We start from the raw sequence: 26,332 nt of genomic DNA, 5'->3' as shown, positions 1-26,332 counted from the left end.
AATTATGGCATATCATTGCCATAGTCTTAGGCCATTTTTCTTGGCTACTCATTCACTCATCTTTAGAGCCAGATAGAAGTCTTAATTGTCGAGTGTGAAGAGGAGCTTGATGCTGCCCACACTTCATTAGAGTCTGGAGTAGCCATGGGACAGATTGGATTAATCAGTCTCACTTTAGTCCCTCATTTAACCACACAAATCTCTCAGAAATTGGCTCTGTAGGTGAGGCGGGGACCATATTTTCTTAGCATAGAGTTATGAGAATTATATGAGGTTGGCCAATCACAGACAAGACCATCTATTACATGATTATGGAAACCAACATAGATTTCTAATGGCAGCTTCTGAGAGGTGCAAAAATGCAAAATGGATTTGTAGATTAAGAATGCATTCAGATTCAGAATCCTGCTGCAAAATGCAAATGGAGGATGAGAAGAGAGAGTGAAGCATGTTGAGTTGAGGATCAGACCATGATGACAGGCTCCCTTGGAGGCAGAGTAAAGATGAAAGAAGTCAGATTTTCCCTGGCTCAAATTATGAACTGAAATCCTTTTGGACACTGGCAGATAATCTCATTGAATCGCAAAAAATATACCAATGTGTTTCACATTTAACGTGAAGGCTACAGGTCAGTGTTGTCCGAAAGGCCATACACTGGACATAACCAACAGGAGGTTGAGCAGGACATCTGTTAATTGTGGGGGTCGGTGGTTCAATCCCCACCTCCTGCTGTCCACTCGTATAAGTGTCCTTGAGCAAGACACCGAACTCCAAATTGCTTCCAACGGCCAGGCCAGCACCATGCATGACAGCTCCATCGATGTGTGCATGTAAAAGTGACGTCCATTTACCTTTTACTACTCAGTCAACATTCAGTCAATTCTAACAAAATGTTGCAATGGACACTTTTGCCAAACTATTCCTCCCCCACTGTATTGAATGTGTTTTGGTGTAAACAGCCATCAACTAACCCTTACTTAAAGGTACAATGTGACCCAAATGTTAACAAAATGGGCATAACTTCACCACTAAAATTCAGAACACAGGAACTTGTAATCTTAAACTGATTGACAGGTCATTAAATACATCAACTAATTATAGACAAAGATTAATATTTTATATCATTTATGTTGCTAAATACAAGAAACACATCATTCAGGAAGCACAAAATGCTGATTTTCCATCTACAAGTGAAAATTTTATATATGAGAATAAACCTGCACATACTCAAAAATACTGATTGGGCTTTTAACCAGGCCAGTAGCTTGTGAGAGCAGATGAGCAGGGATAAAATACTGAGCACTTCTGCAGGAGTAGTTGAAAGGACTTGTTCAAGGGCTCCTCAACAGTAGCTGTGTACATAGAGAACAAAAAGGATGTCTTGTACACTTGAACCAGGTAAAATTGAGCCACAGTAAAAAAAAAAAATGGGTCTGCTTTATGTTCTTCCTGATCACTGAATGGTATTATCTGCCTGGGAATAAATTGAAAACTCTTCTACGCAGGAAACTTCAATATTCAAGTACGCTTTGGATAATGGAGATGTAAAATTTATTTAGTTTGTTGTTAAAGGACAGATCACTCCAGTCACTTTATTTGACAAACTCAGACGGATAAAGCCTCTTATTGTCTTCAGATAAACTTTTAAATTAATTGTTGCTCAAAATGAGGACCATGAATTTTTTACCTGATCATTTACATCAGTGCATTAGGAGGGGATCTTCTACTGGTCAGGATGAACAGGAAGACTGATGACAGCGAGAAACATGTTTCAATATTCATATGGGCACCTGACTATTGTTTTAAGACAGACTTGAAAAATTGTGAACCTGTCCTTTAAACCGTTAAAATACACCAAAAAACACCTGTGTGGTCCTTTAAACTTTAGGCTCTTGCTACTCCTCCCACCTCCCTCTAACAATGTGGTGTTCAGCCTTGGGCTGCTTGTCTCCAGTCTCAGCAACGTGAGTCATCCAAGCACCCAGCCTCACTGTCATACAAGTGCCTCAGCACTGGCAGGAGTCTCACTCTGCCTGGAGCTTTGCTGAGAACCGCAACGTAGACAACAAGTATCAGGGATGAACCATGTCTTAAGGGGTAGTAGATCACATTACCAGCCAAAGAGGAACAATCACATGCTATTATTATGTTCTGTTTGGACGTGAGTAATAATGCTATTGTCTTTTTATATCTCATTTCTTGTGTTGTGTTTCTCATCAGTTGCTTTCTGTAAGAAAGACTACAAAAGACTACAAAGGCACTATAAAGAAAAATGAGCAGAGCACTTTGAACTGAACTAGTAAGATTTTGCCCACATTCAGGTCACTGTTTTACCTGTGGGAGTGTAACATTAGTTGTTACATTAAAGCAAACCTACCTATGCATATTCATAGGAGGCCCCACTGGGATAAACATTCAAAGCTGTTCCCAGACCGTCTGTGCCGTTTTTTCGTTTTTGAACTGATTTTTAGATTTTTACCTTAAATGCCACTTTGCCAGCCAGGGCTCGTTTACCAGACAGGCTGTCAGTTGAGTAAACACAGTCTTTTATGTATTACCGCCAACATGTGTCACTATTAGAGGTGACAAATGATGTTCTGCACATAAGCCACGGTGTCAGTTTTACACAAAGAGAGCCATCTGTACAAGTCTATATGTCTGTGCATGTGTGTGTGTTTGTGTGTGTGTGGTAGACCTGGATCCGTATGCAGTATGAGATACAACAGTTTAGGATGTGTGCATGCATAATTCAGTTTGTCACAGCCGTTTAAACAGAGAGCTGGAGAAAATGGAATCCACCGAGGACTGTGGCTGTTGAAAAAATGCGAATCCCTTTTTTCATGGCTGCTTAGATGTGCTGCAGATGTGTAAGTGATGGAAAGAGCAGGAAATACACACAACTGTATATTGCCATCTGCCACCCAGTGCAATCAATGACATGCTGACATACTGAAAACACACTCAGACATACAACAGCATTGGCAATGTTAAAACATGAGCCAAATGCTACATGGAGGTACTTTAAACTCTGAATCCATCGTAGTTTTTCAAATACTTTTCTTTGTCTGCAAACCAGATACACCGAATCTCACCAAATTCAATCTAGCTGCTGCCCTGGAGGTCACATTTGACCTCCAGTCACCTATTCTACCTGCAAATGACATACAGAGATCATAAGAGTCAGTGGGATTCTATCAGTGTCGATGGGATTTACTAATCTCTTTGGGAAAATGAGCAAATGTGCTTCTAACAAATCTTCACCATCATACCGTTCTGTACCATCTGCCGGTCTGCCCTCAGACTCTCCTGTAGTGCTGTTTGTACATAATCTGCCCTACCTACAGTCTCTTACATAAGTTAGCCAACAAGAATTTCTCAGGCCAGTTTTCCAATCGTATGATCCCAGCGTTCCCAGGATGAGACAGAGACAAACAGAAAGGTGTTTACATGTGCGAGGAAAAGACAGAAACGAGTAAATGCTGAGAATAGCTCCGCCGAGGGGCTCCAGCATATGGTAGCCAGCGCTAGTGACGTTAGTGCTTGGTGCTTGCTGGCGGCCACACACAGGGTTGGAGCATGGCACCCTACACGGGCTCTGTCTCTCACCATCTCCCCTCTCTCTTTCTCTCTCTCTCTCTCTCTCTTTCTATGTGCGTCTCTGCCTCGCCCTGCCTTGTAATTTGTCTCTCCTCTATCTGCTTCTCTCCACGGAGCAGGAAAGAGATGGAGAGAAGGGAAAAGCTGAAAGGATGGCATAATGCCGTCAGTTAATATCTCCGCTCCGACTGACAGCTGCATTCTGTCAGGTGTGCTGCTAGTTCTGTGGTGAGGATATTGAGCACGCCATTTATTTACTGCAGCATGAAGTTCTGTTCCAGTGCAGAACGAGGGGTGAAGCCAGCAGATACCTAGAGATAATCAGATCATGCTTTTTTTTATAATACTATAATAGTTACAGAAGACAAATATCCACACATATATGCAACCAAATTCAAGATTGTACTACGAAAATTATGAATTTGTCCAGTTTTGTAATTTACCTTTTTGTTGTACTCACTTTCCCATCATCATCTTCACCTACTTCAATTCAGTTCCTTATTTCCAACATTTTCCAGAATGATGTGTAAGACCTTCAGACAACAAGTGTACAGTAGAGCTGTTTGACTGCATTGAATTATGAGCTACTGACGGTGTAGACATTTAATTATGACTCTCTTTTGTATTACTGGGTTTTTTATTTATTAAATATTGATTTTTTTTTAAGAAAAAGAAGCTCAAGCTATTATTCTGGGGGTTTAACATAAAAACATGTTGTTGTCTATTAATCATTCTTAAATGGTTTTTGCTATTAAACTGAATTGTAGCTTTGCCAGAAACATCTTGATATGATGACTCATTGCCCTGCACTATATCATATTTAACATATAATTTAAGATAATATAAATGTGTTTAAGACCTCCATATACACAGAAAAATATTTGTAGAGATGTTTTTAAATCTTAAATACACAGGAATGCCATTCAGTTTTGCACACAATATGATACTAAAGTATATTAAAGGTTTCTTGATTCCTGTGAAAGTGGAACAACCTCAAATAAACCCATTTTTCTTCCTCTGGTATTACTGATATGTTTTTTTTTCCTTTTTTTCCACTGTGAATTTTGATTAAGCTCCTCATTATGTAAGTGTATGCAGTGCTGTGCAGGAATGAGGCTGCTGGATTGTGCTGTGTGCTTATGGAGTAATTGACTTCGGGCTTACTGTTACACTTGATGAAGGAGACATGTGCTTCTCGCCTCACCACATGCCGTTTCTGGAAACAGGAGCGGCATATGTGGCACCCTCTGTTGGTATAAGCCTGGCCAGTGCATCCCTCAGAGATGTTCATCTGCAGAGGCAGGTTTTGGATTAGATAGCGCTCAGTAGTGACTGTGACAGATATTTTACTGCACTTGTAGCTCTTGTTCTCCTTTGGTCTCTCTCCCCTGATGCTATCAGCATGGTCGGTGTACATCTCTTCTATTCGTCTTTTTTCTTGCACCGTTAGTCTCTTTCTCTCTCACCTGCACCAGAGCTCTGCGCGCGTCTTCGCTCTCCCCCTGAGCCTCCATGTAAAAGTCATGATGACACTGAATCAAGCCAAAGCCATGCAGCAGACACCCAGAAGGATCTGGAAAAGCTTTTGTTACCTTTGTAGTAAGAGGAAGAGAGAATAGTAATGTGTATTGACTCACAGTATGTCAAATGTTATTTGGTCTTCGATGGCACTCTCTCTGTTTAGTGAATATTTTTTACATAAATCCTCATGATATACAAAGCATTTATACAGTGAAGAGAAACACAGTTGGTAGCAACTTAGTGTTATTTTCAAACCAATGCACCAAACAGCCAAAGAGCACCATCTGAGGATGGACATCTCCTTTTAAAGGAGAAGATCACAAAATTATTGCTTTCATCATGTTAAAAATGTAACGTTCATTTCACATTTGTACTATTTCTACTATTTGTCCTGTTTGTTGCTTTCTCCAGACAGCACCAACAAATAACTCAATAACCCATTTCCACCCAATTAGACTTCATGCGAGGGTCCTCACTGCTGTGAAATAAGCCTTTATCCTTATTGAGCTAGCTAGCTATGTTTTTGTTGTGCTTGCAGATATGGTGGTCTTCAAACACTATTTGAGCAGGGGAGACTTCACATTTAAAGGATATGGCTGTCAATATTCTATATATAGTATATATATTTTAGAAAACAACGGAGGTCTACAGCACAGAGGAATAAGATATATCAGGCTGTGGATAAACACACAATACTTGTAAGTGGGATCAGTTCGGCTCTGCACATGTGATTGGTTGACAATAAGAAAAATATAGAAAATTGCCAGCCATATTCTTTAAGATACATGTGGGTACTGAGTCAAGGACATTCAGAGGTAGCTTTCCCTCTGCATCTGCGGTCAAGTAGAAGTGTTTTAACTGTTTGTCAAACACCTTGTATTGCTGAACAAAACAGAAAAAGTCACTAGATACTGGAGGAACCATGAGGACTGTCTTTGTTATGCACTGGAGCCAGAGACAGTTTGGTTTGCTCTGAATCACTTTACAGAAAAGATTAAAAGGTGTCACGATCATGATTTGAACACCTGAACATTTGTGTACCTCTATTTTCATTTTCATTTGCTTTCTTTTTCAGTCTATCAATGATAGGATCATTGGAGATTTGTTAACTCGGTGGAGAGGCCGTTTTGTTCACACATTGTGGACGTTTGGTTTCATGTGATGCAGGTGACAGTGGCCCTTTGGCAAGAGACAACTCACAATCTGTTGTGCTTCTTCATTCATAACAACATTCCTCTCACTGGTCACGATGCACACCAAGGCCTCAGTGACACTCACTCAGGGGATGAATCATGCACTAGACTCTAGACGACGTGATGACTGTGATGCTATATGGTCCTATCGAGGCCCTATCACAGCCTGTGAAGACTGCGTTAAATCTTGCTTAAATGAAAAGAGCTTGACATCTGATTGAGTTGGCTGTCTGGCAAAATGAACGTAATATAAATAAACGTCATTTTTCATTCATAAAACAGAGGTGTAGTACAACAGTGGTTACACTTCACTGTGTAACACTGGGGACTGCTCGTTGTTTAATCACCTGCAGTTTGCTTACATAACTATTAAGAGATGTAAAGGAATATTTTCTGTGCTGAAAATTGCATTTTCATGCATCTTGGCGAGTCTGCTGCACTGCCAGCTGTCCACCTGAATCAGGGCAAGTACCTGAGTCTTTGCTCTCTGAACCACTGTGTGCATATGAATTTGTTATGACAGTTAGAGCCATGGGGGGAAGGTAGAGGAAGAGTCTAGTGGATGCTCTGTTCTGTTAGGCATGCAGTTTGTCTGCAGCATATATTACTCTGTAATTTTCCTCATACTTACTTTCTCTCACTGAAACATCTCTTAACACCCTCTGATGTCTTTCAGGACTATTAAAGACCGCAGCATTACTGTAACAAACTGCAGTGTGTGTGTGTGTGTGTGTGTGTGTGCTTTAATTTGTGTGGGCAGCTTGTGTGTGCACATGAGAAGAGAGCATATTGTATTGTAAGACTGTGAAGAAGGCAGAGGGGAGCTACAAATGAGAAAAAAGGAGGAATGAATGATAATATAGATTACATAAACATATTTCTGTTTAAAAGATGTATCAATAAAAGCAGCAAACAAGTCTTTAAAGATGCAGATTACATTTAACAAGCTATGGTAATGTTCAAAAGCAGAAGCAGCCTCGTTCATCCATAAACCGTAAATGCACAAACAAACAGCACTGAGGGAGGAAACATTGTGAGCAAGTGTTTCGGGGATAAAGAAGTGGAGAATATGTTTTATTATTAATGTGCAATGCACTCTGGATAATTGTGCAGTCAGCTTCTTTTTCCAGGTCTCCTGCTGCTCTGCTGCAGCATCAGCTCAGAGGAGAGCCTCATCCAAATTGTAGATGAGAGAGATTTTACCCCCTTGGGCAAACACTGAGAATGAGGAGTGGTTAGTTAAATTCTAAAGAGGGAGAAAAGGCTGCAATACTGTGCATGGTCTCTCACTTTCTCCATGCTGCTCTGCTGCAGCATCACCTCAGTGAAGATTCTCTTTCAAACTGAAGATGAGAGAGATCCAAATAGAAGATAGGAGAGATTTTATCTTGTGGGCGAAATCTGAGAGTGAGAAGCTGCAAGTTAAAATCTAATATTACCACTACTTAAAATCCAAGAGGGAGAGACAGCTGGGAAGAGTGTGTATCAAAAAACAAGTAAACTATGTGATTGTAAGGAAATCCTGGATGACATTTCATATTATCATGTCATAGTATACACTGTAAAACACTCTCTGCTACGTTGCTGGTTTTACTGCTCTTCCACTGGCACACAATGTGTCTAGACACTTATTTCCCGCCTAAGGGAGGGAATGAAAATCAATGTATTAAATGCAAAAGAAAACACAGTAAATCTCCATAGAAGAGAATAGAAAGGTAGAGACTTTTAAAGCACTTCAAATGATCATTCCTCTTCTTTATCTCTCATTTCCTCACAAAATCTCATCTGATCTCATCATCTCTGACCTCATTTATAACACAGCACTGTTCCACTCAGCTCATTTTTGTTCTCTTCATGCGTCTTGACTCCTTTCCCTTCTCTACCTTCTCTCCTCCTCTCCTCCTTCATCTCTTTTATTGACTCTCCCCCCTTATGTTGCTACCTCTTTTGTCCTTTATTTCCCTCTCTCACTCATTCTGCCTTTCTCTGCCTCCCACCAGGTGTCTGTCTGGTACTGGGTTGTATGATCTATCCTGACGGCTGGGACAGCGATGAGGTCCGGCGGATGTGCGGCGAGCAGACGGACAAATATAGCCTGGGGGCCTGCTCCATGCGCTGGGCCTACATCTTGGCTATTATGGGCATCCTGGATGCTCTCATCCTCTCCTTCCTGGCCTTTGTCCTGGGGAACCGGCAGGACGGACTCATGACAGAAGAGCTCCTGGCTGAGAGCAAGGGTGAGAGTGTGAGATGTACTATCTAATCTGATGAAGATGTGATATTTTATTGATCTCCTTTGGGAAATCCATTCTTCGCTTGCACATCACACTGGAAATCAGAGTCAGCTTCAAAGTAGCACTCCAGGACCATGTTGGGATGTAATGTCTCACTTAAGAAAACTTAACAAGACTCCAACTGATGTCTTTTGGTTGAAAGACAGCTTCTTTAACCACAAGCTACATCTTTTACTGAATTTGTGTTCCTATGTGTTTCCAATTATTTTAAAATTTCTATTGGGTTATAAATCTGAGAGTCGTTGATGTGGAATTGATCATCTTTTTTTGGCTGAGTGGTACCAGATGAATTGCTCTAAAAGTGTACTCTCAATACAATTTCTGCTATAGTGGAGCTGGCAACAGTATACACTTAAACTAAATGGAAATACTTTAAGAATAGACTCCTGATTTATCACAACCCAACATGACTTTCCACCAGACTGAAAATAGAAAGTCATCAAGGTAGTGATAAAACATACGCTGTTCTTGCAAACACATAGTTTAATAGGGGCTGAATTCATAAAATGATCACACTCAGTACTATTACTTGTATTTATGACAAATGAAAGCCAGAATTTTTATGTAACGAGCGTTTGATGCTCCATCCTTAAAAACTAAATTTAGGAAGGTGAACTTGAACATAACCAATGGACCTGCATGGAGCCTGCTAGTGGATAATGCATTGAATGTACCAAAACATCAGCAACCATAAATGATTAACTGTGCATTCATTCATTCACCTCTTAAGCAGCACCCTTTTTTGTCCACAAGCCCTAAAACTGGCATACCTAAAATAAAATGTTTCCTGTTCTTGACACCTTTTGATGACAGTCATTATCTGTTTTATATGCAATGTTGAAAAATAATGTAAAAAATGTTAGTGTGATATTGGGATATAAAAATGGTTTACACAGATAGAGTCACTGGTCTTTGTGCTTTCAAAGGTGTAAAAAATTGTAAAAATGTGAGTGAAGATTCAACTAGATGCCATCCTAAATACTGTAAGGTAACAAATCCCCTTCCCACTAACTTGTTTTAAGGAGCTTCAAATATAAGGTAACCATAACTATCTTGAAAATCACATATCTGCTCCCTACTGTAATATGACCACACAACGATCCAAAAATAGTAGAAACATCCAACAGACTTTCCTACCTTTAGACCAGACTTTCACATCAAAGATATGATGGCATACAGTCAGTGGATGTAATGATTTAGTCATGGAAATGGCCCACACCGGTGTCCATGCATATGAAATTCATTATCACAGGTTCACATAGTGAGATACTATGAAAAGACCTGGGTCCAGGTATGTCTCCCAGTAGGAAATGGGATTAGTATGTTCATGTTGTGTAAGCTGTAATGGAACCAGACAGGCATGCACAACCAACAACCCTGTAAAGAGAAGACGTAAAAGCAATGAGAGGGAAAGAGAGGAGATTTGTGAAAGGGGTAGGGGGTGTTTGAAAAGACTAATGTCTACCTTAGTTTGGTGTCACTTAAATACACGTGACCTATGTTGTCATTATGATGCCTTGTTAAATTATCTGTGGATGTAGCTGGTAATATCCTCTACAGAGTTATTTACATAAAACTCTCAGAGTAGATGCATGCCGTTTTTATTTTAAAATCCAAACCTTGGTGACCTTCAAAAGATGAGAGAAAGAGAATGGATGAGAGACCTATAGACAATGTCATAGAAGAGAAAACTTGAATGGGATTATCAGTAGCTTTAAGAGTCGATAAACAGCCCGATGATGTACCATTCCTTAGCTCAGGGCTCTGTAGAATCTATCGTTTCTGCATAATGTAATACAGCTCAATAGTCTTTTATCAATTAGCTCATCCCTGGTGCCATCTACTGGTGCTTGTGTGTAATACAAGCATTCAATGTGAAGGGTGCATGTATTTGGCAATGCGTGAACACGAGAGTCTATTAATAGCATGACCTTGAGAGCTGTGTTGTAGCATTTTTACATTTTTCTCTGTGGTTCTGTTTTTGCAGAGGGAGGAAACGCCTAACCAAAATTATAGGTAAGTAAGGTCAAATACTTATACATTATAAAACATGCATCTTTAAATATACATGTGTACATGTGGATCAACATATGACAAAGAGCCACTTCTCATTACATAAGTCATCATGCATAATGTAATTGTTCTTTGATGTTTGACAGCCATGAAATGTCATTTCTGTCTCCACTGACAATATAACAGTGCAAATTCAATGTAAATACATTTTTGGAACATAAACCATTTAGACTATTCCCCCTTCAGCCAGCAGTGGAAGAATTATTCAAATCATGTACTTATGTAAAACTAGTAATACCACAGTGTAAAAATATTCTATTACAAGTGACAGTTCTGCATTAAAAATCCAACTTAATGCAAAAATAAAGAAGTATTATCAGTAAAATGAACTTAAAATATTAAAAGCAGAAGCACTTGGCCTCTGTCACTGTTATATTTTATAATATTTGATTATTATTACTGATGTATTACTGTGTAAGCAGCATTTTACTGTTGTAGCTGGTCGAGATGGAGCTAATTTTACCTACTGTAGACTGTTGGGTAGCTTAATCTATAATAATGTCTTATTTTATGAGGTTATCATAGGTTTTGTATATAAAATGTATAAATATGAAGTAAATAGCTGTCAAGTAAATGTAGTGGGGTAAAAAGTACAATATTTTACACTGAAATGCAGTATAAAATTGTAAAGTACAAATACCTCAAAACAGTGGTTGAAGAAGTATCAGATCCTTCATTTAAATAAAATATAGCATAAAAATACTCCAATTAGAAGTGAAAATCCAGCATTCAAAATCCTTCTTAAGCAAAATTACATAGGTATTATCAGCAATATGTTCTTTAAGTATAAAAAGTAAAATTCTGCATAAAATGGCCCCTGTGAGTGATATATTATTATATATCACATAATTAAACTGTTCATATTGATGCAACAGTGGGTAAGTAGCATTTTGTTGGTGGAGTTTAGGGTCAGGTCCCCTACAAAGGCTCCCAGGTTAAATCTGTGAGATGATTAATGGGGTAGGAAAAAAGAAAAAACGTTCTACAACAAAAATGTGTATTCATTTTTCAGACTTTTATCCAATCTTATCTTATTAAAATAAATATTGTGGATACTTTCACCACATTGGGCCTCCAATAGTTATTTAAACAAAACCATCTGAGCGGTTTAGAGAAGAAATGGAACTGCTAACAACTCATACACATCTGAAACATGACAAGGGGGCCCAAACTAGACACTGCTTTTTTGTAAAAAGGGATCACAAGCCAAAAAGCTCAGGAACAAATATTTTAATCTTTAATGATGCATTGAACTTCATAAGCTCATCACATGTTTTTTTTAATGTAAAATCGTATTCTATTCTGAAATGTAACTAGCAATTATAGCTGTGAAATGAATGTTGTTAGTAAAAAAAAAAGTACAGTGTTTCCCTCTGAGATATAGTGGAGTAGAGGCATAAAGTAGCATGAAATGGAAATACAAGTAGCCTATCTTAAAATTGTACTTGAGTAAATAAACTTTCAACATTTTCCGCCTCTGCCTTCAGCACGTACATTGTAACCTAGAAATTAAGTTTATATACAACTAAACTGCAACAGGACATACATTCAGTAAGATGTAATGCTGGCTGAATTAGGTTTTCTCTTAATATAATGACAAAATGTTGTTAATTAACATATTTGGCAAGTTGCAAAAATGTTGATACTGAACATGTGAGTGAAATATTTAGAGACAATGTCGTTTTTTTCCCGCTAAAATATTCGATCTTGCACAATACCCACTAGAAGAAACTGCTTAAGGTTAGGGAAGTGCTTTTTTAAGGTTAGGGAAAGATCATGGTCTTGGTTTAACACAGAAAAAAAGGCCGCAGTGACTTGAAGCACAACATGTTTATTAACTTTTAAACTTACTGGGTTGCACAAACATACCATCTCTTTCACTTTCTTTCTCTCAGGTTCCTGAATTTCCATGTGTCCGTTGTCATAAAGTACCAGTCCCTCAACATCAGCTTAGAGGAGGGAGGCAGTCCAGGTTTGTGGAGGAGAGGAATACTGTGGGATCAGCCAGCCTGCCTTTTACATCTACCTGCCAAAAACCCATCATAACCCACCTTCGATGTCATCCAATCTACTCTGCTCGCAGTCCCTATACGTCATTCTACCCCAATCACTTAGACGGAGCCCGCTGCACATTGATCCCAGAGCTAACCCTTGCACAGCATTGCATAGACCATGGCAGGGGCAGAGACTGTTACCTAAATGAGAAGTATGGACTACCCACTACCTACCTGAGAAGGCACAGGGTTGAAAATGTACACCTGCAGTACGAGCACAGACAAAAATACACTCACACACACACACACACACACACACACACACACACACACACACACACACACATGCCAGCTCACACACATCTCTGTAAAACAAACATAAACATGCATATACCAACAAATTCTGTAATTACAAGTATTAAACTATGTTAACACTTAGCCGTGTGTACCACCGTCAGAATGTGTGTCATGTTTTATTTGTGAAAAGAAGAAAATTCTCATTTTCAGATAATATCAGGTTAATGTAAATCTATTGTGTTTCATATGTACGTAAGGTTTGACGATAAAATGAAAGATTAGTTTCTTCTTCTGCTCATATGCCCCTTTGTTCCTCTTAATTTACTAGAAAAAGATATTTAAGACTGTTTTATAATAATATTATCATCCAAAACAAAAGAACTTGTATTACAAAGTATGTACAGTGAATATTAAAGATGTTCTAGGAATTTTAACTAAATCCATTCAATGCCCTGCTAGCTAACTTTGCACAGCGCTTCAGTTTCAGAAGGATTCTAAGATTTTATAGTCTGTGGTATCTACACTGTGATGGGGGCTATTAAAGGACTGTGTGCTGCAGGACTTGTAGCTGCTGTGTGAGTGTGCTTCTGTATGTGTGTGTAGGGAGGTCTGTAAGTATATGTGAGTGAGCGTGAGTGCATGCACGTGTGAATGTGTCAGCGTGTCCGTGTGCAATAGTTTGTTGGGCTAGTGAACCGATATGCCAGCCTCTCACACACACAATTGTCCTGTTGTGTATCTAAATCTGTCTGTCTCTGTCTTTGTCTCCAGCTCTCTACTGTATTTCTGTTTCTCTTTCTCTTTGACTCCCTTTCTCTCTCTTCCCTTTCTTCTTTTGTTGGGACATACAGGGTAACATGATGGAGATTGGAGTATTATGGAAAGTGTGCCTGGGGAGTGAACACTAAAGGAGGAAATAAATTTAAGGCCTGTCCCAGCCTCACCTGTGGATATGTTCTTGTGTAAATAGATATTCTATAGATACCAAACAATTAGCAAATATGGAGAAAGGGGGGAAACTTACAGCAATTAAAGAGATTCATTTAAGAATATATGAACACTTAATAAAGGTTTTCACTGTAAAATACTGTTGCGTGTTTTGTTCATTTTGACAAAATGTATTTTAAAACATGATTTTCAAGACTCAAAAGTTTAAAAAAAAGCCTTATCATCATTGTCTCCAACAATGAAATTGTTTGCCATAATGATGAGTAAATTGTAAGGGAGGAGAGCCAAATATTAAAAAAACTGATTTTTTTCTGAAAAGTTTTGAGGCCACTTTGTGGACAGAATACAAAATCATTCTGTTGCCATTTATGAAATTTGGTGATTTCTGACTTCTCCAATCAGTCTAAAAGTTAACGTTTAAGTGAAAGGGTGTAATTTTGGATTCCAGCAATCTTAATGTAAAACCTCCAAAAGAAACCTGATTTCTTCTATGGTAGTTGAGGGAAAACATTGGTGGATTATACAGTCAATCACTCAATAATATGCTTGAGATAAAAAGAGTATTTAGAGTTTTTTTATATTAAGAGGTAGAATGTAAATCATAAATGAAACCCAGTCAGAGAGACAGATACAGAGAGAGAGAGAAGAGCCAGCACACTTTACTTCCCCATTTACTGGATGTTGCCACAATCTGAAAGTTTTTTTTAAATTGAATTTGTGGGCCTTGAGAGGAAGACTAGTTTGTAATTTAAATGTAAAATAGTTTTATATAATAGTATACTATAGAGTTGCATAATTCACAATGATATGCCACGTCTCTCTCACTCTAGGCAACACAAGCAATAAAATACATTTTCTTTGAGAGATAAAATGTCTACAAGATTAGGAGAGATTGACCTCTCACTCGCAATAACAATAGCCTTGTTATCCGAGTCACATGTCTAGACCACCAAGAAGAAAAGAATGTTGAGGAGAAAAATGATGGAAAATAAGAAAATACCACTTTCAGCTTATATTGATTCCATCTGATGCTTTAAATAACACCAGCGACAACCAATTTCTTTGCAGCTCAGATGGCTGAATAAAGAAGAATTTAGTTAGAAGCTTATCATTTTGATCCATAGCACTCAAAGCATTCAGCCTTTCAAATCAGCACATGATACTATCCAGGACTGGTTTGTGGCTGTTTGCATGTGTGTGGTTCATTGCACTTACCTTTGGGGTATCCAGGGGGTGAGTTTAGGACTAACTTCATTTCAGTTTAACTGCATAAGTGCATAAAATAACTGCAGTGTTTTGACTTGAGAGTTTATTGGTGGATTAATTGTTGATTGGTCGGCTCGTTATGGTAGGGACAGTTGTGCAATTCTCTTTTAAATCAGAATTAGTAAATTGATAGAAAAATCCATGTATTAGATAAGTAGGTATGATTATATGTATGTATATATTTGACGGCAGGGCCTTGAGGGTAACAATATGATAGTCATATGGACATCACGGAGACTCTGCGTACTTTCCGTGTCTGTTGTTTGTGCTTGAATTAAAGAGACCCTTGACTTCAACCAACCTCAGTCTATTTGATAATTTTATCTATCATAAATATATAATTGCACTATCCCATAACAGAGTGATGAGTCATGGAGAATGTTTTTAGGAAAAAGTTGAATTGGGGGGTTCTGATTTTCTAATTTTTTATAGACCAAAGACCGAAGATTGAGAAAAGATTAATTTGATAATAGTTGTATGCCGCCCTATAATAGAGTGAGAGAAATATCAAACACAGTTTGTAAACGTTCACATAGTCCTGAGAAGAAGAAAAGTCTAATCAGGCAAAAAACATCTGTGGGGGTGGATCATGTGTGCACAGGGTCTTAAAAATAGCTCAAAGTAGCTCCACCTCAATCAGCCACATTAAATTTCTGCTTAGATTTTTAACACATAAATAGTAATAATCCAATGATGTAATATAGACTTATATAAAACTCTGAGAGGGACCACCCAGCGTAAAATATTTTTTTTGCTAAAAATGTACGGTACCAGTAAAAAGTTTGGACACATACCTACACCTTACCATTCACTTGAATGAGAAAGTGTGTCCAAACTTTTGACTGGTACTCTATATCTTTGGTATATGTTTGGACAAGTGTATTTATTTGGTAAAAACAAACAAACAAACAAAAACAAAAAACAAAAAAAACAAAAAGGAGGTAAATTGTGTTTTTTTTCTTTCTGTTTACTTTTTATAATAAAAATAATAAATACAATTATTACTAATAAATAATTAAAAAAAAATGCAGAATTTAGAATGGATGACCTTTAATTGTTTTTGTTATTTTACATGGTATTTCACGTGGTATTGCTATTTTAAAGGACAAGTGAAGATATGGTCAAATAAGTTTGTCTACCATTTATAATCTCTTAGAATTGTTTTATCATACATGCATGGACTGCACTTTTAAGACTTGCTCCACTTGGAGAGGTAGAGGGGGCTGGAAATAATGACCAGACTAAGAATAGGACACCATAACCTGAACGGGACTCTCCACATTATACGGAAACATCAAACTGGAGTTTGTGAGAATTGTCAGGTACCAGAAACAGGAGAAAATGTACTTGTTAATTGCAGGAAATATACATCAGAAAGAAATGACACAATAGAGGGAATGAGGAGAACAATCCCAACAGGAGCAGGTTTGAAAGGCATACTGGAGTACGGTGAGAGTGGAAAGGGCAGGAAGTGTCTGCTCTGTTTTCCTAGGAGAACAAGATTGATAGGAAAAATCTGACAAACCGGGCACTATAGGAGTTGACTGACTCCGGAAGATGGCAGTAATGCAATACCAAGGATGCAAGCTGCCGTTAAACCCCAGAGAAGAAGAAGAAGGGGCGAGCGGGATTCAAACGTTTGGCTCCGCCCCGCGCCTGCTGCTTGTCATCGCGGAAACAGATTACAAACGTCGGCCAGAACAAGATGGGGCAATCGTTGGATACCCCGGCCAACTGCCCCCTGTGCCAAGAGCTGACCCGGGACCCTGTCACTCTCCAGTGTAAACACCGGTTCTGCCAACGGTGCATTGGAGACCTGTGGAGCGTTACTCCAAACGGGCCGTACCACTGTCCGGAGTGGAGGTGCAAAACAGTGTACCAGACTCTGCCGTTTGATAGCAGTTTGATACGGCCGTCAACCCCGAGTCGACGGGCTCAGCCTCGCAGCACTGCAGGTAACGGTAACGTACCGTTAAACTACCCTTGTGTAACCGCCGGGCGGTTTAAAACAGCGGAGACCTTAGCGTACAACTTTGTGAAGTGCTCGAATACATGAGTGAATTTGTAACTGGCACTTGGCTAATGAAGCTAGCGGTGTCCATATTAGATGTTACATTAGGCACCATTAGGCGTCAAAACAGGCTTGTACGTCATTTTTGTATACCGTCATTACGGTAATTGCAGCTAACGCCTGCTGTCGTTACATTCTGTGGAGAACGTTACTTGATTAACTGTTTGTAACGTTAGCTTCATAACTATAACACGTGGCTTCCTCAATGCCACTTTATCTAACTTCACTAAGTTTTCACGCAATAAGAGCTGAAATCACATCTTTCTTTTTTTAGCATGAGCTCTTTAGTCATTTTACCGTCTTGTTGTTTAGGGTTCACAGTGTCAACCTAACAGTCATTTTTGAGGCCAAAGTCTGTAAGTTAACTGTTAGTCTATTTGTTCTCCAGTCAGTGAGGTTAACGGTCTAAGTTAACTTATTTATTTATAACATGTGCTCATAAGTAATTATGTGTCAATGCAGTTTTACTGTATTTAGTATACATCATGGTTTTTGAGACCTTTACCCTTTACACATTATATATTTTAGAGCTGCTGATAAGTTGATTAGTCGGTCATAGAAAAATCGCCAACTATACAACCAGAACTTGTGCGTGTATACTCTTGGTAGAGGGGGTATGATGCCATTGACAGTTGACCAAATGAAACAGACTGTTACCTTGATTAAAATTACAGATTTCTCTGGGTTTGAAAATTGTTGAAAACATTTGGGATAATGTAAGGACATAGTTCAACAAAGCATTTAACATAGATCTAGTCGTTTTTAGACATTTTAATGCAGAATAGTTACATATTATAGCTTTAAGTTGAACAGTAATTGTAGGGATGAACTTATCAGATATGCTGAATCGGTATCTGTGTTGATATTGACCTTAAGTGAATCAAGTATTAGCTATAACATGACCGCAGTCCACAGTATATACAGTTTCTTCAGCAATGTCATAAATACAAGTCATTATTAGTTACATTCATTCAGTCATGGTGGCCTTTTTTAGTGCCACAGCAGCCAAAATGTATTTGGTATTGGTTGATATGCTGAGTTGAGGTATTGGTGAGATAAAACATTGGAGGCTGCATCCTTATCAATAAGCAGTATGTGCCTGCTTTAATAGAGGTCTAGCAATGACAGTGTTCTTTCTTGAGTTCATCTTAACTGACAGAAGTGCAAACAAGCAAGAAATTCACCGCTTGAATTGCTGAAAGTGGAAAGCCTCAGAAGTTGAGTGCAGCTGTGCTGGGCAGAAGGTAGCTTGCAGATGTTTATGTGAAGTATTGCTGGAAAAGTGCTTTGACCAGGTTTGCTTGTTTGTATTCTTTTATTTTAAGGCACATCCAGTAACGATGAACAAAACAGATGCGACTCAACACTGAGGAGGCCCTCACTCACCAGCCGACTCCTCGGGAAGAGGAAGGCCAGCACACCTGTGTCAGAGCAACCTGACAGAAAACGATCAAGTAAGGAATCTGCTTCTGAGAGGTCCAGTGACACTGAGACTCCCACCATTCTCTTGTCACATGAACCTGGGCAGTCGAGCGGTGTGGAAACAGCTAAGAAAGGAGTGACCCAAAAGTCTACACAGTCTGAGTGTGGTGATGGTCCATCCTCCAGTGACAGCAATGCAGTACCTGCAAGTGATGTGCCACAAGAAATCTTAACCCAGCAGAACCAGCATAAATCAGACGTTGTCGCACTGAATGACTCTGACAGCTCTGATGAAGTAGATATATGTGATTCACCTCCTCTTGCAACACCCAAGAAAGACACACAAGTGACAGGAATTCATGCATCGCCAAATAAACCTGCCTCACCTGCCAACTCTGATTCATTTCCTGGAGTCTCAACGCCAGGAAGAGATAAGTCTCCTGTACACCATGTCATCAAGCCACATGTAGCTGCTTCAGGACCCCCAAGTCGTGTTGGCATCTTTGCAAGGCCGGAAAGCAAAAATACCAGGCCTCTGCCCTGCCATTATTGCCCTAAAACAGTATATCAGCCTGCTGTGAAGACCTGTCTGGTATGCGGGGCCTCCATGTGTGCAGAGCACCTGCGTCCCCACCTGGACTCCCCTGTGTTCCAGAATCACACCCTGGTTCCTCCCATGGAGGATATTTCTCTGTGGAAGTGCCAGGAGCATCAAGAGATGAACCGCATCTACTGCAGGCAGTGTGCAGTGTGTGTGTGCACTGTGTGTACAGTCATAGGTTCCCATCGTGACCACGTCTGTGTCAGCATCAGAGAGGCAGAGAGAGAGCTCAGGGTAAGCGTCGACTTTACAGCACCATACATGTTGTAGACACACAGTAATGTTGGTTAAAGCTAAGACAGATGTAAATGTAGCCAGTGAGTGAGTTTTTTTTTTTTGTGTACATTTTTCCTCAGGGTAATCTAAAAGACGAGATCAGACAACTGCAGGTGACTGAGCAGCAAGTGAAGATCAGGGTGACTGAGCTCACTCAACAAAAAGAAGCCTCCAGAGTAAGAAACTTAACTATGCAGTTCTCACTAAAATAATTTCTTAGTTAATTGCTTAGGATCACAAGATGTGTTATGTGTGACAGATGTGCAGACTAATCTGGATATTTTGACCCAAAAAAGTAATAGTATACATGATGGAGCTGTAGCAATTTATTGAGATTTCAGTTTTGTTGGTATGCAGATATGATCAACTGTGTATCATTCACACTGTTTCATGTAGGAAGAAGACTTGTCCTCCTACAATTAATCCTCTAATTAGAGACGAATTGAATCTGTTTAAACATGCCCAATAACAGTTGTATTTCAACATTCATTTTTATGTTGATATATGGGGATTTCAACGGTACATTTTGAATTTTATTTGTGGAGTGGAGTATATGATTACACATGCATTTGATAGATTGTAGATTCATAAAATACACAAGCACTGTTGGTTTGAAGTTAATATAGCTTGAGAAAACATAATCTCAAACTCATATTTTTGAATTAATTCTTTTTTTTGCATGGTGGACCACTGATTGGACATCAGAGACTTCAACCATCAGAACAGCTTTTTAAGAATGACAAGCCTGATATTACATGATATTGATTGACATTGCGTCTGTGTGTGGAAATATCCCTCCTCTATCACCAGGTGGCTTTAAGTGAGGCTCGAGCAGGGGTGCAGCAGCAGTACGGAGCCATCAGGGAGGCCCTGGAGCAGGAGGAGCAATCGACTCTTCAGTGTGTGACAAAGGAGGAGAGCAGGGTTCTGGGGGGGCTGGAGGAGAAACTCGGCCACCTCCAGAGCTCTCTGCAATCCATCCAACAAGGCCTGCACACCCTGGAGGCGCTGGTTGATGCCAAGGGTGAAAAACACATCCGAGACCAGGCCTTCATTATGGTGAGTATGGATGCTCGGAGAAAAACCTGTTTGTTGGTAAAATATAATATATATGGTTGACTTATAAAAACTAATACAAAAAATTTTTTTTTTCTCCTTCTCACATGACAGGAATACAGCAAGGTGGCCCAACTGTAAGTGATTTCCTTTCAAATTCTACTTTGTTGTATGGAAAGTGGTGATTTGTTGAACATATCAATAGCTGACTATACTACCAACAATAGCTTCAGTAGATGACCTATATAAAACTGATGAAATCAATTTGTCATTATTAGTCATTTTTCAAGGAACTGTCTTTTATTGTTGTATATGACATTAAATTCAATATCTTAACATTTTAGGCCCAACAAAACAACACCGTGGCCTCTGATAAGCTGAATGCCATGGGTTTTTTTTACTATTTTTTTATCATTTCATAGACAAAACAATCAGTAATGAACATAATCATTAGTTGCAGCTCTAGTTCTGTTGATCATCCTGAGTAGCAGTAGTAGTAGTTCCACTCACCTTCACTGTATTGGGGTAAAGGTAGAAATCTCAGCAATATCTGAAACCCAATCCAAGTTATAACAAAACTATCTGCTTGATACCACAAGTTGTAACTGACCTTTTTAATCATTTTTTTCTGGATGGAACTACTCACATACATACTGAACATTCTCCTTTCTGGTATTAGATATGTTATGCCCAGAACAAAAAAAAAACAGTGACAGACTAAAAACAGCTGAAGCCTATTGTGGTGTAATATCGGCCTTATTCTCTCTTCTTACTCTGCTCTTTTTCCTCAGGGCTAGTGACACGGGAAGTTGTTTGGATCAGTTCGAAGCTCCAGAGGAAGTGGATCAAGCCCGGCTGAAATTTCTGCAGAAGTGGACTGAGAAACGGCTGGACACAGTCGTCATCACTGTGCCGAGCAAAGACAGAGACCTCTACAGACTGCTCTGTAAGGACAAACAGTTTTCATACCAACACCTGTTTACTTTCATCTCACTCATTAATCACAGCTAATTAAACCAAAGGGGTAAATGCATTCTGAAGGCCCAAAGGTGGCATATTCAGTCAGTCTTAATCTTCTCATCTAAGTCCTTTTCAAAAATGTCCTTTCCTGTGCACAGATGGTACCATCCCCGTCTTGGATGCAGATACAGCCCATCCCAAGCTGCAGCTGTCTGACAACAACAGGAGGGTGACCTACAACGAGGTCCAGCAGGTCTACACGGAGCACGAGGCACGATTCAGCTCCTTTCCACAGGTCCTGGCCTCACATGCCCTGGAGGGGGGTCGCTGGTATTGGGAGGTGAACGTGTCTGTGGATGACGGCCGCTGGAAAGTGGGGCTGTGTGAGGGTCAGATAGAGAGGAAGGGCCAAAAGGACAACTCTCGTCTGGGCTTCAACCTGTACTCCTGGTGCCTGGCCTGTGACAGACGGAAGGTGGAAGCTCTGCATAACAAGGTGACGGTGCCAGTGGATGCAGACGGGCTGCAGAGAGTTGGAGTGTTCCTCGACTTTGAGGAGGGTATTTTATCATTCTTTAATGTGACACCAGGGGGCAGTCTAGCTTTAATGCATTCCTACAAGCACAGGTTTACTGACCCGCTTTACCCAGCCTTGTCAGTGTCTAAAACACAGCTGGCCATCTGCGATCTCTTCCAGTTATAATACACAGCATAGCGGCCCATCAGTTTTGCTGCAAATATACAGAATACATCAAAGCGCTGTGCCTTTTTTATATGTGAAAATCATTGCTTTATTAAAAACATGTCAATTTTGTAAAATTCTCGGGGATGATAGTTTTGTCATGTACTATATACAGTTTAATATTTCAAAAATCCTTAAATGTGATTTTATATCATTTGATAGCACTGGAATTGTACCATGCCTTACTGCTGATCACAACACATGTAACATTCCACACTTGTTTCACCTTTTTGATATCAGAATTTTAACTTGTACATGTTTTTAATTTTAAATTCAGTCAATGAACAAATGAGCAGGTTTTTACGTAGGAGATAAGTTAGCACTGTTGATCAATAAAACATTGGTTTAGGAAATACTGTATTTTTTTATATTTTAAAAATCTTTCAGGTATTCTTTATATCTCTGCGACATCTCGTTTATCCTGTGATGAGCCATTGTCTTTCTAATAAAATGTCAAAGATTTGAAAGAAATCTAAAGACCTGCATTAATCCTTGCCTTGATACTTCCCTTTTTCATTTACACAGAAACAGGTGTGAGTGGGTGGGTGGGTAGTGTGTTTCCCCTCAACAGGTGACAGTTGGTGTGCTTTGAACTCACACTGACCCCACAGCTTGTGAGTTTTACTGACAACAAACACTGCCTTTGGCACAAACTCCTTATAGCATCACATCACTACTGTTACCAAATTGCCCTCCTTGCAAACTCCCAGGCTCATTTATTCTGAGTTGAGGGGTTCTTTGCGCTTGACGTCATCTAGTGGGATCAAAGTGGTGTTTATATAAACTGTTTCTGGATGATTGGTAGAGCGCTAGCATGCCAGTGACTCAGGGACAGCTGGCCATGGATCTAGGTTGATCCAAACTTGTTGGCTAATTGACTAGCTTGAAATCCTCAGCATCTACAGTGGTTAATGTACAATAATTGAAAGGGACTGGATGAAAGCCTGTAGAAGAGAGCTCAGGGGAATAGAGCTTCGTAAGGAGCTACATCTAATCACCACCTGCAATTATTTTTTTTCATAGTCTAATAGTCTCCAAAATGTCTATTTCCTCTTCTGACAGACTTTCATTTGGCACAATTTCAAACACATGAGAAACTTGAAACCTTGCAGGTGCACCGCTGAGCCATGGCAACAATTTCACACTTGCAACCACGTGATCCAAAGGTAGTCAAAAACCCTCTCTGGATTTTGCTTTCTTTTACTCTCTCCCCCCAGCTGACACATGAAAGCAGCATGCAAGACAGGGAGAGGAGGGGCTTTAACAGTCAGGATGATTAAATTCTCCTCTCCCTGTCCATCCGGTGCACTCAAAATCAGCCCGGCTCTTACAAGCTTTTCCAGACTTGTTAAATTAAATGAGCTAAGGGTGTATAGTATGTTGGCAGGGAACAATGTGTCACATAGTTATTAAGGAATAAAATGTACCCGATGAAGTATAGAAACTCTAGACAGCTTTATTGGCTACTAATGGGGCATCACTAAATCGAGAGGCAAAGTCTTCATTAATGATCCCACGAGTCTCCCATATCCTTACGGTAACAGCCAAAGTGTCTTCTTGTCAAAATGTCCTCACATAAAAAGATACCCCTCACTGCGTCTGGCTGCTGTGGTGAAATGCACTCCGGTATTTGTGTCTCAGAGGGATATGCAAAGAATCAAATCCCTGAATTACCATGTCAGTGGCATGGCAGTGTACAATGATAAATTACTCTGGATGTGGCCTTGCCTTGTAGCTGAAAAGCCACCTGAATTAAGGTCACACGTTTCTGGTGTTTTCAACAGCAAATAACATGACATCAAGTAGAGAATAGGAATAAGCCACGCAACAGAGGGTGCTGTTTGCTTTTACAATCAATGTCTTTTTAAAAGGAGTCTAACTTTATCCAACTATTGAGACTAGTCTTACATTAATCTCGTGTTGTTCATGTAGGAAATGCCTTTCTTCTCCGGTCGATTGAAAGTGAAGCAGTACAGTAAGTGCTTCAAAGTGGGTGTCATTTGCAAAGCTTTCCTAGCCAGCACTCTCCCTTAGGTAATATGCTTTTACTTCTCATCATCATCATCAATTACTGAGGCCAGAGATTTTCAAACAGATGGTAGGCAGCGAGCCTTCCTTTTAAATTGTCTTCTTAATGCCAACAAAATGTCACTCATCTTCTGTTCTTGTTTTTTTTTATTTGTTGTTGAGCTTGTGTTTGGTTGTTCAGAGGTTAAGCAATTTCAAGTTCACTTTCATATGTCAATATACAGTATATATTGACATTTGATGTGCTGTAGGCCCCTGAACATTAAAGCCTCTCTCAGCCTTTTGTGAGAGTAAGAGTGACTGCACAGCACAGATTGCAGTTGCTCCTGGGCTGGGAACAGTAGCCAATTCAATTTGCATTCTTCCATGGGAAAATCTGCCCGGAGTCTACCTTTACCTTCTGGATCAAGATCAGTCAAACCAGCTGAATTGAGTCACGATAAGGCCACTCAGGGTGTAAAATGTTACATTTAAGTCAACCAACTTGAGATTTCAGCTAATATAGAACAAACAATAGGTAATTACCCCAAAAACTAATTAACCAGAAACACAGTTAGTTTCATTTATTTGTAGCAATCCCAACAGAATGTTTATTTCAAGCATTTACTTTCCATTTAAATCATTTCAGCTGACCCCACAACATACTGCACTAGCTTTTGAATGGTGCCTGGAACCTGAGCTATGAAGTAATTGGATATATGCTAATTTGGGTTTGTACTCATTAGAAGGCATAGCAGTATAACAGAAATCAGATTGCTGTCCACTTTACCAGCTTGTCAACTGGGAACATACTGTGGATGCAACTGCTCATGCAAAACAAACATTTTTACTGCCACTATCGTCTTTTAGATATACAGTGGTTGCTAGCCTTTTTACAAAAAACTTTTTGGCAATTAAGTCCTAAAGTTTGCACATGGGGATTTTCCACAGACTCCTCTAAAATGAGGATCAGATATCTGTTAGTATGGAAGCAGCAGAGGATGTTTTGTCTATTCTTTTTTTTTCTTTGTTCTTACAAAAGTAATACCCTGTCAAAGAATAAGGCTGCTGTTATTTTATCCTCTTTTATTATCAACAATCCTGTGGAAAAGGATTTCATCCCTCTTATAAGTATTGTCTGTTTAACCAAAGCGTGATATAGCTTATGCCTACATGAAATTCATTGTTGTCCAAAATTATTCAAAATACCTAAAAGATCCATAATGTTGTATTTGGATGACACATTTCTTCAATAAACACAGTGAGTGTATTTTAAACAGTGTATTTTGCCTTCTGTTGGCACCTTTAAAGCCTACAAGTAGAGAGTCACTGATGCTAAAAACGTAGATTTACAATTTCATTGTAATGTTTTCACAGTTTCTGTTCAGTCGATTGCTGGTTATTTGTATTCCTCTGATTGTTTCTTTTTTATAGTGAAATATTATTCTGTGAAACATCATCGGATTGTCGCAACACAAGTGTTACCAGCGGTTGGCACAGTCAATACACACACACGCCATGCCTTGTGGCCATATCTTCTGTTGGCATGGCAACAGTTGGTGAGCTCAGGTGAGCGGGGAGTCTCACGTGTGTGACCTAGTCACCTGCCAGGCTTGGCACAGTTCACGGAAATCTGAGACAGAATATGTGATGGGCCTATTGTTGAGTGACATACCTATTCTTTTCCTTCACCTTTCACCAGGCAAATCAATTTACTCTCGACTGTTGTACAGAAAAAAACGCCTCATGACTTTCATGAGCAAGTCTATCTCTGTGTCTGTCCATCATCCAGGGGCGGAATTGATAAAATCCAATTTGATTAAACCAAGTGTCACATTTGTCTCTGTGTGTGGCTGTTCGCTCTCATGTGATTACAGTTTAATGTGGAAATGTACAACTGCTTGCATAAAGTATGTATTCTGTAGAGAATTAAGCATCTCTACTGCATCATACACAGTTTTAATATTTGAATGGCAGACAATTATACCTCTCATTTGTGTTTGCATGTATCCCG

The 26,332-nt window shown here is 39.4% G+C and overlaps 2 protein-coding genes across 2 annotated transcripts in view; both read left to right on the top strand.

The window, feature by feature from the left end:
* Positions 1–13,527, top strand: part of LOC122985131 (LHFPL tetraspan subfamily member 3 protein-like) — a 30,134-nt gene extending 16,607 nt beyond the window's left edge. Inside the window, exons 2-4 of the mRNA XM_044355526.1 lie at positions 8,312–8,548; positions 10,593–10,621; positions 12,574–13,527. Of these exons, the coding sequence (XP_044211461.1) occupies positions 8,312–8,548; positions 10,593–10,609 (254 nt within the window). The 3' untranslated portion in view covers positions 10,610–10,621; positions 12,574–13,527. The remainder of the gene's footprint in view (positions 1–8,311; positions 8,549–10,592; positions 10,622–12,573) is intronic.
* A 3,285-nt stretch (positions 13,528–16,812) lies between these two features.
* On the top strand, positions 16,813–22,788 carry si:dkey-29p10.4 (E3 ubiquitin/ISG15 ligase TRIM25). The gene is made up of 7 exons (XM_044357505.1): positions 16,813–17,138; positions 18,580–19,511; positions 19,634–19,729; positions 20,364–20,612; positions 20,724–20,746; positions 21,401–21,555; positions 21,728–22,788. The coding sequence occupies exons 1-7, from the start codon at positions 16,889–16,891 to the stop codon at positions 22,270–22,272; spliced, it is 2,250 nt and encodes a 749-aa protein (XP_044213440.1). The 5' UTR covers positions 16,813–16,888; the 3' UTR covers positions 22,273–22,788.
* Positions 22,789–26,332: the final 3,544 nt, after the last annotated feature.

Source organism: Thunnus albacares, chromosome 7 (genome assembly GCF_914725855.1).
Source record: "Thunnus albacares chromosome 7, fThuAlb1.1, whole genome shotgun sequence".
NCBI lineage: Eukaryota > Metazoa > Chordata > Actinopteri > Scombriformes > Scombridae > Thunnus > Thunnus albacares.
The sequence above is the reverse complement of the archived record's forward strand: the minus strand, read 5'-3'. Positions and strand labels throughout refer to the sequence as shown.